Genomic DNA, 13,778 nt, shown 5'->3' on the forward strand with positions numbered 1-13,778 from the left:
TGCGCCACCAGTGAAGTTCCTTTCCTAGTCTTTTTTAAAAAATAAATTTATTTATTTTATTTATTTTTGGCTGTGTTGGGTCTTCGTTGCCGTGCGCAGGCTTTGTCTAGTTGCAGTGAGCGGGGAGGCTGCTCTGCGTTGCGGTGCGTGGGCTTCTCATTGCGGTGGCTTCCCTTGTTGTGGAGCACAGGCTCTAGGCGTGCGGGCTTTAGTAGTTGCGGCACACGGGCTTCAGTAGTTGTGGCGCACGGGCTTCAGTAGTTGTGGCGCGTGGGCTTCAGTAGTTGTGGCGTGTGGGCTTCAGTAGTTGTGGCGTGTGGGCTTAGTTGCTCCGCGGCATGTGGGATCTTCCCGGACCAGGACTCAAACCCGTGTCCCCTGCATTGGCAGGTGGATTCTTAACCACTGCACCAGCAGGGAAGTCCCCCTCCACTAGTCTTTTGATGTCGTATCTTCATGTAATTCTGGCGTCTTAGAGCTGAAGGAAACTCTAGCCAGCAGGTATTTTGACCCTCTACCCCATCCTGGAAGTCCCTTTGTTTCCTAGGAGAGCAGCATATAAATGATGTCCTAGTCCATGACAGCAGTGAGGGAAACACCCCTGTGTCTGACCGTCGCCCGCTGCTCGGCATCACGGGCTCCTCAGGGCTTTGTTGCCTGTTGGCAGCACCTGCCCCGAGTCCGCCAAGTCCCCAGTGTCAGGCACGCATGTGTTCATGTCTCGAGCTTAGGGCTGCAGCTTGATTTCTGTGGGGACAGCTGGCCTTCAACTCAGCAGAATGTGATATGCCTGCTGCATGCTCCGAGGTCTGTGGATGCCTGGAATCTGAGCTGTGGCATCCACTCCCGCCCCCTGCTCAGCGTAAGTGATCTTCAGGACCTTCTGCCAACGTTTAACAATGTGTCTCTCTCCCCCCACACCCCGCCCTGCTCCAGTTCCACTCCCATCAGCTCTTCCACATCTTCGTGGTGGCCGGCGCTTTCGTTCACTTCCACGGTGTCTCGAACCTCCAGGAGTTCCGCTTCATGATCGGCGGAGGCTGCAGTGAAGAAGATGCACTGTGATACCTGCCGGTGCCCGGGGACTGTGACCCTTAACCAGGGCCTGCGGTGCCTGCAGGCCCCCTCACTGGCCGGTGACGCCAGTACCGGAGGAGCCCCAAACCCTGGCAGCCTCGTGGGCTTTGCGATGCCCCAGGGCTCCAGGTGGTCTGCGACTGGGAAGAGAAAACAAAAATAAATCCCACCTCAGAGGTGGAGAAGAGGAGAGACGACCCAAACCCTGCCTTGTTCTTGGGTCTGCTGAGTGAGGGCACTGTGAGACCCGGGCAAGCTGGCTTCTGATCCATGTCCTGCTTCTTCGTAGATGTTGGGACAGTTTAGCTGGAGGCTCATTCTTCTCCCTCCTCTCTCCTGAAAACAGTAACGCAAACCAGTTTCGGTGAACATTTATATCCTATAAGGGGGGGGGTGTGCTTTTGGGAGAACAAAGAAATTAATGTAAATAAGATTTCTAACTTACTGTTTAAATAAAAATTTATATAAATGTTTAAAACATAGGGGTAGGGGAGGGAGGGACGATTTTTGTATAGAATGAAACATGCAAGTACCACACACTGTTTCAATTTTGCACAAGCGACGGCAGGATGATCAGGTGACAGCCCCAGAATGTATAATGCCTTGTGCACCAGGGTGCCTTCTGAAGGCTGGCATACCTTGGGCCCTGGTGGGGCAGAGCCTACGGCCCAGCCCGGCAGTCGCATGGCCGCTCTCGCACCTGAGAGCCCTCGGGAGCCCCGAGGTGGACGGGAGCAGCGTGCGTTTTCTCAGTGGAAACAGCGCGTGAAAGGCTAACGGGATGTGTTAGATCAAGGCTAGTGACTGTGTCATTAGAGAGAGCCGCCTACTTGGGAAAGTCACTTAGGCTGGCAGAGGGGCGGTGGGGGGGTGGCACTGTTGGCACAGGGGCCCATCGCAGCCCTTCCTGGCGTCCTCTTCAACTTGGTGGCGACTCGGCTGGCTGCCAGGGGTGGGGCGGGGGTGAGAGTGTTCCGTGTCCTTGCTGTGGAGCTCTGGACCACCCTGTACGTTTTCCTCCATGAAACTACCCTTCCTCCCCCCAGGAATAAAAATTGACCTTTCCTGGCATCATAGTTCCTGGCATGGAGCCAGCCACAGAGGGATTCCAGGTGCCCCTGACACATTTACGTGGGTGAGAGAGCGTTTGCCTGTGGTGCTGTTCTGGTGACCCTGGGTGGCAGGTGCATCACCTCTCCACAAACAGGAAAGCCAGCGGCATGCCCCTAAAGCAGAGCCCACTGCCCCGCCAGTGCCTGAGTGGCCAGCACCCCAGGACCCCACTTTTCAGGGCTAGGGTGGTGGCAAGTCTTACAAGGAAATGCTATGTTATTGCCATGGGGTCTGGCCAGATCCTGGAAGCTGTTAAGTCTTTGAAGAGCTGCTCGAAGTGAAAAAGGCTGCTCATGTCCCAGAGGTGCCCTGTTAGGGTGTCAAAAGGCGGTAGGGGAGGGTCTGGCTCACGGAATCCTGACCTGGGCTCATGGGAGGGCCATCAGAATAACCCTTGAGTCCAGTTTCTTACTCTCAGCCAGGATTTCAGGCGGTTAAACTACATCCTCGGGGTGGCGGGGACTAGCAGTGAATGTCGAGTCCCCGAGCGTGGGGGTCGGCAGCCTCCAGGGGGTGTTTGGGGGAATGGGAAGGGTCTCCTGTTTATTCAGTATGGGGTTTTTCCTTGGTTATACTTTCTCGCCCCTTCCAATCTCCAGCAAAAGCTGGGGGCCAGGAAGAAAGAATCCATTGAAGAACTTGCGAAGAACTTACGAGAGTTTTGATTCTGAGTGAGGTCACTGCCCTGGGTGCCGGGTGGGCTCAGCGAAAGACTCAGTGGGTGAGCTGGTGCCGTGCCGGCAGAAGGATGAGCGGTGTCACCCCCGTGGGGAAGCCCAGCCCAGCAGGACGGGCCCACCTGGGAGGAAGCACACTTCGCTTCATGAAGCAGCAGCACATATCAGAAGCCACACTTGCTCTTTGGTCACGCACCTCGGGGGGCAGGGCGTGTGTCTGCACAGCCCTGTGACGCCACCAACAGAAGCGGCAGTCCAGGGCCCGGTCGCCCCACACTGCAACGGAGGAGCGGAATCGGGCTCAACACAGCACAAACCCTTAGGAAAATGAAGCTAACACCACTCAAGACGTCCTCCAGTAGCAGCCGCTGCTCGCTCTGGGGAGCGTGGCGGCGTGTACGCCCATCCACGGGTGTGTCTGCAGCTCCTACCCCGCCGTTCGCGCACGTCTCAGCTCGCTGAGAACTCTCACAGGTTGGTGCCTGGATGCCTTACTCTCAGCAGGCAGAGGCTTGCTTGCTCTGTGCAGATTTTAATTTTCTTTTTGGGTCCTAGGCTGGTTAGGACCGCTAACAGCTTCATCCTTTCACCATTAAATAGTGGCCTTTTCGGTATTTTCCCCCTTACCGTTTATAAGTTGCTGAAGCCACAAAGCACAATTTTGGGGATCGTAGAGGGTTGGGATTCCAGAAAGGCATTTATGTGATGGTTCCATTCACCATGGGATTTCCCTACTTGCTGTATTGCTCACCTTCTAATAAAAAGAACCAAATGGAATATGAACTTTGTTGTTTTTACTGCCTCAACTTTCCTTTCCATAGCTTTTGGTACTTCTTACTTGAAGCCTGAACTTAGTCACTGAAGCTTAAATTTTTGGAAATGTCCCAGTCTGAGTGCTGAAGACCATTCTGAAAAAGCTCTCCGTGGACTAACTTTTCAACAAGTTAAGATCTTGTGGAATTATTAATAGAATTCTTTGGCCACTAGGGGTAGTTTCTATACTGAATAGAGTATCTGAGGACATTTAGGGGGTGTGTGTACTCAGTTGGGCTACCAATTGTTTGAAAGTTACATTGTATACTGTCACTTCCACATATAACGTTGAGGGTTTGCGCGAGTTGAAAATTCTCGCAATTTTAGATAGCCTTGTAATTTGTGTATTTTGCGTTTCCATTGAATTTTCTTAATGTGTTATAAGGCTGGCAGGATAGTAATGAGTTAATAAAGATGGTGCAGTTTAAAAAACAAAGTGCTTACGCCCAACTCAGATTTTCCCAGCCTTCATGCTTTCATCATAACTGGGGGTACCAGGTGTAGAATGGAGGGGAGAGCTAGCTCTAAGGGGCAGTTCTTAATTTATTGTTAAAGTTACAAAAGTACTCCCTAAGGAGTGCCTCATGCAGAGGGATCTGTTAAAGGCCTCAATGCCTCATCCCACTGAATGCAGCACCCACCGAACACGTCTGTGGTGTTTCACTCTTGTTCTATAGGTGAGGAGGCTGCAAGGGGCAGGTCTGACGCCCATGCCAGCCTTCTTTACACGAAGAAGAACACTGGATTAAAGGGTCTCGTGTATATTGACCCGAAGGTTGGGCGTTTGTTAGCCCTTCCATGTAATTTGAGAAAAGAGGAGATCCCAACCCCTTTGCCTTAGGTAAATTTAGTATTTTCAGGGGGATTTCCAGTATTTGGATGAATTCTCACTTTAAGTGTAGAAATAACTTGAGGGTTTTTGCGTAGGTCACCCGGGAATGGGAACTGGTGGCGTCCTGTTCTTGGTGACAGTCCTCGAGGCCTACAGACACCCCCTGGTTTTCCCTAGTCCTTTGCTGAGCTGGAAGGCTTTCTCAGCCATGTCCGTGGCCTTGGAAAGGAAGTGGATAGGGATGTGTTTGAATCTGGGCCGACGGTTGCTAGGGCTCTGCGGCCTGGAGATGGCTCCAGGTGCCGTTGCTTCCGAATCACCCCAGGAATAATCCCTGGTCTCCAGAGGGGTCTGCTCAGCACGGAGCACTGACCCCAGTCCCTGTGTCCCGCTGGAGGGATTTTCCCACCTTCAGCTGCCTGCCTTGGGGCAAACAAGTCCAGTCCAGCTCTACCTTCCGCAGTGATGGCAGATGTCCAGCCACGCGGGAGGAAAGGCCTCTCACTGCTGCCCTGGCCTGGGGACAGTGCCCGGGCCTGCTGGGACCCGGACCTGCTTTCTCACCTGTGAGCCCAGCTCCCCGAGGTCAGTATCCCTCAGATGAGCCGCAGGGATTGGCTAGCGTCTTTGCCAACCTCTTGCTCTCATTCCTCCTCCGTGTTTGCTTCCTTGACTTCGAGAGGTGTCTGCTCCCTTGCCCTCCCAAACCGAAACTCCACGTGGCATTGTGAAGCGGTGGTTGGAGCCTTTTACCTGACAGCAGCACTTCCACTAAAATACACACATTACTAGGCAGGCTTAGGAGTTAGTATATCCCTGCCCTGAGGAAGGCACTGGCGGTACCTTGTGCTCTCGGTCTCCCACGAGGTGACGGTGTTTATAGGAATAGGGATTTCAGGCCTCTGTGCCCAGAATCTTGCCATCGACTAAATGGCTTTGGTTTTAACTTTGTTCCTCAGAAATCAAGGTGATGGCTCTTTAGCTTGAGCCAGGCTGCCCCCTGCTGTCCTTTGGGGGTGGTTAGAACCACGGTGTATCAAACGGTTTTTGCTTCCGTTGGTTCTGAAAGGGAGTTCAGGCCTTACAGTCCACTCCTGGCCATGCGGAGACGGGGCTGAAGCAGATGAGGCCAGGAGTTACCCCAGCACTTCCTAAGTTTGGTTTTCATTTATTTAATTTTTACATTAAATTATTTATTTTTTTAAGTTTATTTATTTTTGGCTGCATTGGGTCTTCACTGCTGCACACCGGCTTTCTTTAATTGTGGTGAGCGGGGGCTACTCTTCTCTGCCGTGTGCAGGCTTCTTATTGCAGTGGCTTCTCGTTTCAGAGCACAGGCTCTAGGCGCGTGGGCTTTGGTAGTTGTGGCTCACGGGCTCTAGAGCTCAGGCTCAGTAGTTGTGGCGCACGGGCTTATTTGCTCCGCGGCATGTGGGATCTTCTCAGACCAGGGCTTGAACCGATGTCCTGTGCATTGGCAGGCGGATGCTTAACCACTGTGCCACCAGGGAAGTCCCTCATTTTTGGCTGCATTGGGTCTTCGTTGCGGCGTGCAGGCTTTCTCTAGTTGTGGCGAGCCGGGGCTACTCTTCGTTGCGGTGCGTGGGCTTCTCATTGTGGCGTCGTCTTTTGTTGTGGAGCACGGGCTGTAGCTGTGCAGGCTTCAGTAGTTGTGGCACACGGGTTCAGTAATTGCAGCGTGAGGGCTCTAGGGCATGCCTAAGCTTGGTTTTTAAATTATGTGGCCGGGACTTCCCTGGTGGTTCAATGGATAAGACTCTGTGTTCCCAATGCAGGGGGCCTTGGTTCGATCCCTGGTCGGGGAACTAGATCCTGCATGCATGCTGCAACTAAGAGTTCGCATGCCACAGCTAAGAAGTCTGCATGCCACCACTAAAGATCCCGTGTGCTGCCACTAAGACCTGGCGCAGCCTAAATAAATAAATAAATATTAAAAATTTACCTGGCCAAGATAGTTGATAAATTTGCCTGAAAAGGCTCTCCCTGGTTGGGTGGGGAATGGGACGCTGTCCTGGAGAGAGGCTGGCGGTCAGGGTCTGGGCTTGTACTGTTGCTGCAGAAGGGTGCAGGGTAGCCAGGGGCCCCAGCAGGGAGGGGCTGTTGCCACGAGGTCTCTGTGACACCAAGTGGGGAGCTGGGCTGCAGCAGCCGAGGGGGCGGGAGACGGGCCCGCCGCTGCCTCCTCGCCCACCTGCGCCAGGTGGACACCTGTGACCTCGCCTGTTGTTCTTGACCTCCAAATGGTCATTTCTCCAGGCTCTCCGCCACGAAACAGGATGCTCTGATAGATGAGAGTAGGTGACATGTAACTAGTGCTGACTGCAGGCCACACAGTTTCAGGCTCAGTGTATGAGCCTCACGTTCACGCCTCACAATACTCTTCCCATAACTTGGAGCCAGGTTTCAACTCCGAGCCTGGGTTTCCTGTTCTAGGAGCGAATAGGACCCACGGCAGCGGGTGGTTGTACGGGTTGGATGAGTTGGTGCCTGTTCCTTCCACGGTGCGTTCAGCTCTCCAAGCACTGTTCTGCCTCGCAAACTGGCTGCTGAGCGAGCCGGCCTTGGCCCTCACCTTCTCTGAGGCTCCAGTTCAGCTGTCACTGGGCCACTGGTGCCCACCTCACAGGTAGATACGGGGAACGTGACAGCAGTGAGAGTAACGTGTCCTCACGTGGAAGGCGCTTCACGAACGTCATCGTGTGTTTGAAGGAGTTGGCGAGGCTGTTTGCTGGTGGGAAGCTTGCACGTGTGAGTGTGGGGGGCTGGGAGGGGGTCCCCAGAGGCCCAGCGCACATGGTCCTTGCTCGTCATGGGGCTGGGCTGGACCTCCTCCTGGGAGGCCGGTTAAACTCAGAGATCGGAGGCCACCCCAGAGTTTCTGCACTGTTCCGCCTTTAGTGTTGCTCCCACAGTGGGGACTGTGGTCCCTGGGGAGCCGGCTCTACGGGGGAGGAGGCCCCGGCACCGAGACCCTGAGGGAGGGGTACCCAGATGTGTCTCCCTTCTCACTGGAGTCCGCTTTGCAAATTGCAGTGTTCCCCAAAGTTCCAACCCCAGGGACAGATTCAGGTAGTCTCTCTTGTAGATCAGTGGCCAGAAAAAGACCAGCCTGGGACCTGGACCTCCTGGGGGCCTGGAGCTCTCAGGAGCCCCCTGACCATGCCACCGTGAAGACCCCTCTTTTTCCTGGGACCCCTCTGCTTGGCTGCAGCCGTCCCTACCACCTCCCCTGACTTCGCACCCTCTTCCGAGGCAGCAGCTGTATAGCTTATCCTACTGGCTTTTTCTTAGAAGGATGTAAACACTAGGGCTTTGGAAAGATGTTTTTAATAGCAACAGTTTGTGGACATCATGCGTGGCCATGTTCATGTAAAGGACCCTGCCTTTTCTCTGTCTGTCTCTGTCTCCTGTCTCTGTCTCTCACGCACATGCACACGCGCGCGCGCGCACACACACACACACATCTTTTGAGCTGCAGCTGGGAGGCTGAGCTGATCCCCCATCAGGCATCTCACCCTAGGGCAGATGTGTTTCCCGTGGGGCCCGTTCCTGCCCTCCTCCCCTTTCTGCTGTTGGCCTCATTCCTCTCCTCTTTCTCAGTACATTTAAGTCCTTGGATTCTACTGAAGACCAACCAGATTCATTAGGAAGAGCTGCCCCTTTCTTTGGCTGGGTCTGGACTTCTGGGGAATAGACGGAACAAAACTCTTTTGTCTTGGTCCAAATTGAGTTCACGCTGGACTCCAAAGAGAAGGTAGGAGGGCAGGGAGGCTGCCCATTGAGACGCGGGGTGGACGGTACCAGGCACCCGGAAGGTCTCTGGGAGTGATTTCTGGTTCCGTCCGGCAATCTCGGGGGCAGGGGACCATCAGCCCAAGACTGGATGAGCATGGACCTGGGTGAGAACCTAAGTGTAGAGCGCTGGACCCCACTTCAGCTGCTGACTCTTTACAATGTCTCTGGAAGGGTCACCTTGTCAAAACCGGCCGGCCGGAGCACGTGTCACCGCAGCAGCTGGGGCAGCAGTACCCAGGCACCCAGAGGCAGCAGGAACAGGGGGAGTGAGGCTGAGGTGTCCGAGGTGCCGCCACAGTCCTGGGCATTCTCCTGTGAACCCAGAGCATTCACGATGGGGTGACCGCCCCAGGCAGAGGTGGCCGGGGGTCTGGAGAGGGATCGCTGGGGCCAACTAATAGGGGCCAAGGGGCTGGGGAGAGAGGGAAGTTCCAGCAGGCGGAGGGAATACTGCCCCCTTTCTTAGACCCCTGCCTTCTAGGGGAGGGCAGAGGCTGCTCACTCAGCCCCAGAGCTGGACTCGAGCCTTCTCGCTGGCCCCAGCCTTGGAGGGGCTGTGGGCTCATCCTCTTAGAAGGGCTTCAGAGAAGCCCTGGACTCTGGGAGCACCTTGGGTGTGGAGGCAGCCATGTCCAGCAGGGACGGCCCCATGTACAAGGAGCCCAGCTACGTGGTGGGTGCACAGGGCCCGTCACCAGCGGTATTACGTGCCTAACGGTTTCCTCCTACTTGCTTGGACCACGTGGAGCTGAGTGCAGTGAGGGCCGTACGGAGAGGCTGTGTTATGACGCACTGAGGGCCCCGACCCTGGGAGGTGCGGCTCTCCTTGTAAAACACCCCGGGTCCCTCCCGCTGACTTAGTATCAGAATGACACGGGGCCCAGCGTGAATGCACACGTGTGGGTGCCCTCACAGCTGCATCCACGTGTCCAGACGCGCTCACATCTGAAGGGCACAAGCTCAGGGCTGAGGGTTTGGGGGTGGAGCCCCCCCCCCCCGCCCCTACCTCTGGATGGAAGGCGTGGCAGGCATCCGGTCGCCGGCGGAGCTTCCGGGAGCGCATCTTGTCACACTTGACCGTGGCGTTATGTGCAGAACTCCCTGTTAAGGTGAACACACCTGCCGACGGAGCTGGTACTGGAGACTCTGGGGGCCGAGCTCTGGAAGAACTGACCTCTGGTGGGACCAGCTGCCTTGGAAGTGGCTTCCGGGGTCAGAAGCAGCACCGGGGCCCCGGGGAGGGGGGAGGACAGGTAGCGATGCTCTTGGGGGAGGGGTGGTGTTGGTGGCAAAAGGGAGGCTGGCCTCTGCCTCTCAAAATCTGAGCCCCTCAGTGTCATGTCCTACCCGCCACCCCTCCCTCGCCCGTACATGCTGGAGGGTCGGGAGGATATATTTGACCTCCGTAGGCTCCTGCAGGACTGGCGGGAAGACGCTGCAGTCACAGGCGGAGTCCGTCACCAGGAGGAGAAGGTTGCTGGAGGGAATCTGTTGCATCACGAACGTCCTGCGGCAGAGAGGTGGCTTGTGGAGGTTCCTGCGGCAGCTGGGCCCTGGGCTTGTAGGGGAGGCTCTTTTGGAGGCGGGTGTGAGGAGGGGCCGGGTCAGCCCGGGGTGGGGGGAGCCCGGGAACCGTCCCAGCAACCGATGGGCTGCATGGCTTATTTTCCCCACGAGCCTTTGCAGCTGCTCTGCTCCTTTCCTAGCAGATTGGAAGTGAGGAAGCCCAAACATCTGCGGGGGAGGGGACAGGAGCTGCTGTTGACACACATGGGGACAGCAAGTCAGGACTGTCCCAAGCAAACAGGGCTGCGCGGCCGCCCCTGCTCCGGGCGGGGATGCAGTGCTCGCGCCGGGCCGTGAGGTGGTCCCACAGTCCCACACGCCGCCTGGAGGGCAGGGAGCGCAGGTGCAAGCCAGTCGTGGTCCCTGGCTCGGCCAGTGCGTTGGCGACAGCCACCGCTCGGCCTCTGCTGTGGGGTGGAGGACTTCCTACATGCACGTGCACACACTCACACGTGGACACGCACATGCATACATACACATGTGCACACAGGCACACATATATATTTAACCTTCACCGCGCCGTATGAGGTTGGTATTATCCGTGTTTTGCAGGTGGGAAAACTGAAGCCAGAAGCGGGTTAAGTAACGCGCCTGAGGCCACACAGCCCCTCTTAAATCAAGGTCGTCTGCTCTGAGGACTTGGCTTTACCCACACTGCTCGTGTGTCCGCACTGCCAGCCTCTGAGATAAGTGTACAAATAACAATATTCCCGAGAAACTGGCTGCGGTGATGGTAGAATCCCTCCCTCCAGCACAGCCTAGGGGAGACCATAGCCTCGGGGTCAGGACAGAACCTCCTGGGGGTGGGCCGGCCCGGGGTCCAGGTGAGAGTCAGCGGGCCAGCACTTTCAGCCAGGCCTCCCTTCCTCCCTGGGTCAGGGCCTGGCGGAGCTGGGGGACCAGCGACCTCCCCTCGGGAGTGGGACCCAGGGATGGAAGTGCCAGGTGCCCCAGCCACTCCCAGGAGCATCCCGGGGCCTCTCAGTCCTCTGTGTGGACGGACGTCTAAGGGAGAGCTGGCGCCCCTTCCTCGAGCCTGCCCTGGCCTCGGGCCGCCTCTCCGTCCCCGGCCAGCCCCGCACTTGGTGCCCTGGGCGCGCAGCCTGTGGTCTCTGCTCTGAGCCTCGCCCGCGCGTATCCCTCCCCCGTCCCACTCAGCCCCTCTCACTTCTGGCAGCCCCCGCACTCCACGATGCCGTTGGCCCCCCGGATGGCCGTCTCGTGCACGAACACGGGGTAGGTGGTGTCGCAGGGCTGCAGCACGTCCTGCTTCTTGTGCTTGTGGGCTGCGGGGACACGGAGAGGGCGTGGATTCAGGGGCGCCTCGGCCACAGCTGCGGGGATGGGCTTTGACGACCCGGGCAGTGCGGTCACCGCGCCAGGAGTGAGACACCCGTCCACTGGCAGGTGGCTCCCGGCCAGGACTTGGGGCCGGGGGAGGGGAGTGGCTGCGTGTGGGTGACGCGCTTGGGGACCCTTGGGGATACCCGTCTCTCTCCTCACCATCAGCAGTGACGTCCAGGGGCTGAGAGGAGGGCAGGGGCTGGAGGGGGCCCTGGGAGACGGCAGCCCTTCGTCCTCTCCCCCCTCCCTCCGTGCAGGGGGGAAGCTCCTGGACAAGCCCTGGGTCTGCCCCCGCCCCCTGCCCCTGTGACTACTTGGAGAGCCAGGCGGGGGCCCTGCGCCCAGCTTCCTGGGCTCCTCAGTGGGGCCTGTGTGGTCCCTCGAGTCGGCCCAGAAAGGACTCAGCTAACCCAGGGCAAAGGCCTGGCAGCCGCCCCGGAGGGCCCACGCCCACCCCTGGGGGAGCCCACGTCCACCCCTGGGGGAGCCCACGTCCACCCCTGGGGGAGCAGACCCCGCTCGCCCGCGAGGGGCCACGGCCTCGGGACCACGCAGATTTCCTCCTGGCGCTGTAAGCGCTCTCAGACCAGGAGAGGGCTGGGGTGCTGCATTTCCCTGGGGCAGGGCTGCGCTTGCGTGGGATGAGCTCTGGGCTACACCCACACCCCGAAGGAGCAGGGCTGTAAGTTGGGAGGGGCCTTTGGAGTCAGGGGGTCCAGATGGAGGGAGCTTCCCGGGACAGCGCCCAGCCCAGCACCCAGCTCCTTGGCTGCCCTACTTACAGTGATGGAAGACGGCCTTGGCTGTCCAGGACCCGTGCACGGCATGGGGTGGTGATGATATCAAACAGGTGGTGATGTCACATGTGGGCGTGATGTCACACGGGATGAATGACATCACATGGGATGGATGATGTCACACGAGGTGGATGATGTTACACGGGGTGAATGACGTCACGTGGGATGGATGATGTCACGTGGATTGGTGGTACCCGGGATGGTGTGACGTCACACAGGGGTGAGGGAAGGTGATGAGAGAAGCCGACAGGACAGATGTGAGCGGTGGACTCCGGAGCCCCCGCCCCTCCCCCTGAGGTGACGGTTCCCAGGTGGAGGCTGGAACAACACTCACCCTCGGCCCCGCTGTCCCCACGCCAGGAGCCCCAGGCGCTCCACTCCAGCAGGAGCCTGTCAGGCACAAGTGAATCTTGGAGACCTGCTTGCCCTCTCCAGTGGGGCCCCAAGCTGTCTGCCTCTCGCCCCCAGGACACCCTTGTCCCTGCTGAGGGCTCCTGGTGGCAGTGGCATGTAGGAGGGGTGCCCCATACAGGCCTGGCCGGTTCCACCTGGGGGCCTCACCCTCCTCCTTTGGGGTTGTGGGGACCTCGGCAGCTCCCCTCAAAGGGCTCCCTCATAAACCACCCCTGCACAAAGCCCCCCCGCCCCTCACTCACAGCGAGAGCTCGTTCACCAGCCACCTGGTAGCAGTCAGGAGGGCAGCGATGGGCTGGGAGGAGAGGGAACACACCGTGAGCCCCAGGGCCCCCTCGCTCTGCACCATCAGAGACCACACCCCGGGGTCTCCCCTGCCCCTTCCCGGCAGCGGGAGCAGCGGGAAGCTGCGGTTTCTGGGGTTTCAGGGCGGACGATGCTTGTCATCACACTGGGTGGCATCTCTGGGGTCCCTGATGATGTGTGGACGGCACTGGGGGTGAAGGTGGGGAACCAGTCAAGAAAGGGGCTGCAGCCTGTTCCTCTGCCAGAGCAATTGCCCTGAGGCCGCCCAGATAAGACCCTGGTGCGGGGGAGCGGGCTGCATGCGGGGAGCGCTGGGAGAGGACTGAGTGGCCCTGGGGCCCTGGAGAGAAAGGGACAGGCTGGCGTCCGGCGGGGGCGGGGTCTGGGGTGGCACTCACGCTGACCAGGGGCTGGGAGGCGCTGTGGTGGTGGGTCTGAGGTTTGCACATGGCCTGGTAGTCGTACATGGTCACTCTGAAACCAGAAGCAGGGCATGGCAGTCCGGACCCCATCCCCCGCCCCGCCCCCGCCCTGGGGGAGTTTGCAGCCAGGGTTTTGGACACCCGGATCCAGGAGGGTGCGTGATCAGCAGGTCAGAAAACGACATTTCTGTTCTTGTCTTTGTGCTTCAAAGACAACGAACGGCAAATCTGGTTTTCCTGCTAAGGGTCACATGACCTCAGCCCCTCTCCCCCCTCCCCGTCCTCCCCCCTCCCCCGCCCCCATCAAGTTCCAGGCTTCAGAAAGGCTGCTTCTGGAGCCCTGTGGGGCTCACTGTGGGTTCTGAGGTCGGGCTCTGAAGTCTGTCTGGTCCATTTAGCATCCGACCCCCCCTCCTCAGTGTGTATTCCGGGGGGGTGTGTGACGCCTGCCCTACTTACCGGCTGAACACCCCCATGCTGAGCAGCTGGGTCATGAGGGCGCCGTCCATCTCCCCCAGGAATCGTCCCATCTGTGAGGGCGAGGAGGGGGGAAAGCAGGATGAGGACATTGCTCTGAGTGCCAGACTTTACCTGTGTTTGG

The 13,778-nt window shown here is 58.1% G+C and overlaps 2 protein-coding genes across 4 annotated transcripts in view; one reads left to right on the forward strand and one right to left on the reverse strand.

The window, feature by feature from the left end:
• Positions 1-3,650, forward strand: part of ADIPOR2 (adiponectin receptor 2) — a 52,314-nt gene extending 48,664 nt beyond the window's left edge. For all 3 annotated transcript variants that reach the window (XM_060164432.1, XM_060164433.1, XM_060164434.1), the window contains one exon: positions 937-3,650. In XM_060164432.1, the coding sequence (XP_060020415.1) occupies positions 937-1,065 (129 nt within the window). In that variant the 3' untranslated portion in view covers positions 1,066-3,650. The remainder of the gene's footprint in view (positions 1-936) is intronic.
• Positions 3,651-7,847: 4,197 nt separating this feature from the next.
• CACNA2D4 (calcium voltage-gated channel auxiliary subunit alpha2delta 4) overlaps positions 7,848-13,778 on the reverse strand; it is an 81,632-nt gene continuing 75,701 nt past the window's right edge. The window contains exons 30-38 of the mRNA XM_060167084.1: positions 13,637-13,707; positions 13,154-13,229; positions 12,692-12,744; positions 12,370-12,425; positions 12,021-12,041; positions 11,063-11,180; positions 9,723-9,835; positions 9,335-9,417; positions 7,848-8,640 (exon numbers count right to left, since the gene is read on the reverse strand). Coding sequence (XP_060023067.1) covers positions 8,536-8,640; positions 9,335-9,417; positions 9,723-9,835; positions 11,063-11,180; positions 12,021-12,041; positions 12,370-12,425; positions 12,692-12,744; positions 13,154-13,229; positions 13,637-13,707 — 696 coding nt within the window. The 3' untranslated portion in view covers positions 7,848-8,535. The remainder of the gene's footprint in view (positions 8,641-9,334; positions 9,418-9,722; positions 9,836-11,062; positions 11,181-12,020; positions 12,042-12,369; positions 12,426-12,691; positions 12,745-13,153; positions 13,230-13,636; positions 13,708-13,778) is intronic.

Source organism: Lagenorhynchus albirostris, chromosome 11, assembly GCF_949774975.1.
Source record: "Lagenorhynchus albirostris chromosome 11, mLagAlb1.1, whole genome shotgun sequence".
In the NCBI taxonomy this organism is placed as follows: domain Eukaryota; kingdom Metazoa; phylum Chordata; class Mammalia; order Artiodactyla; family Delphinidae; genus Lagenorhynchus; species Lagenorhynchus albirostris.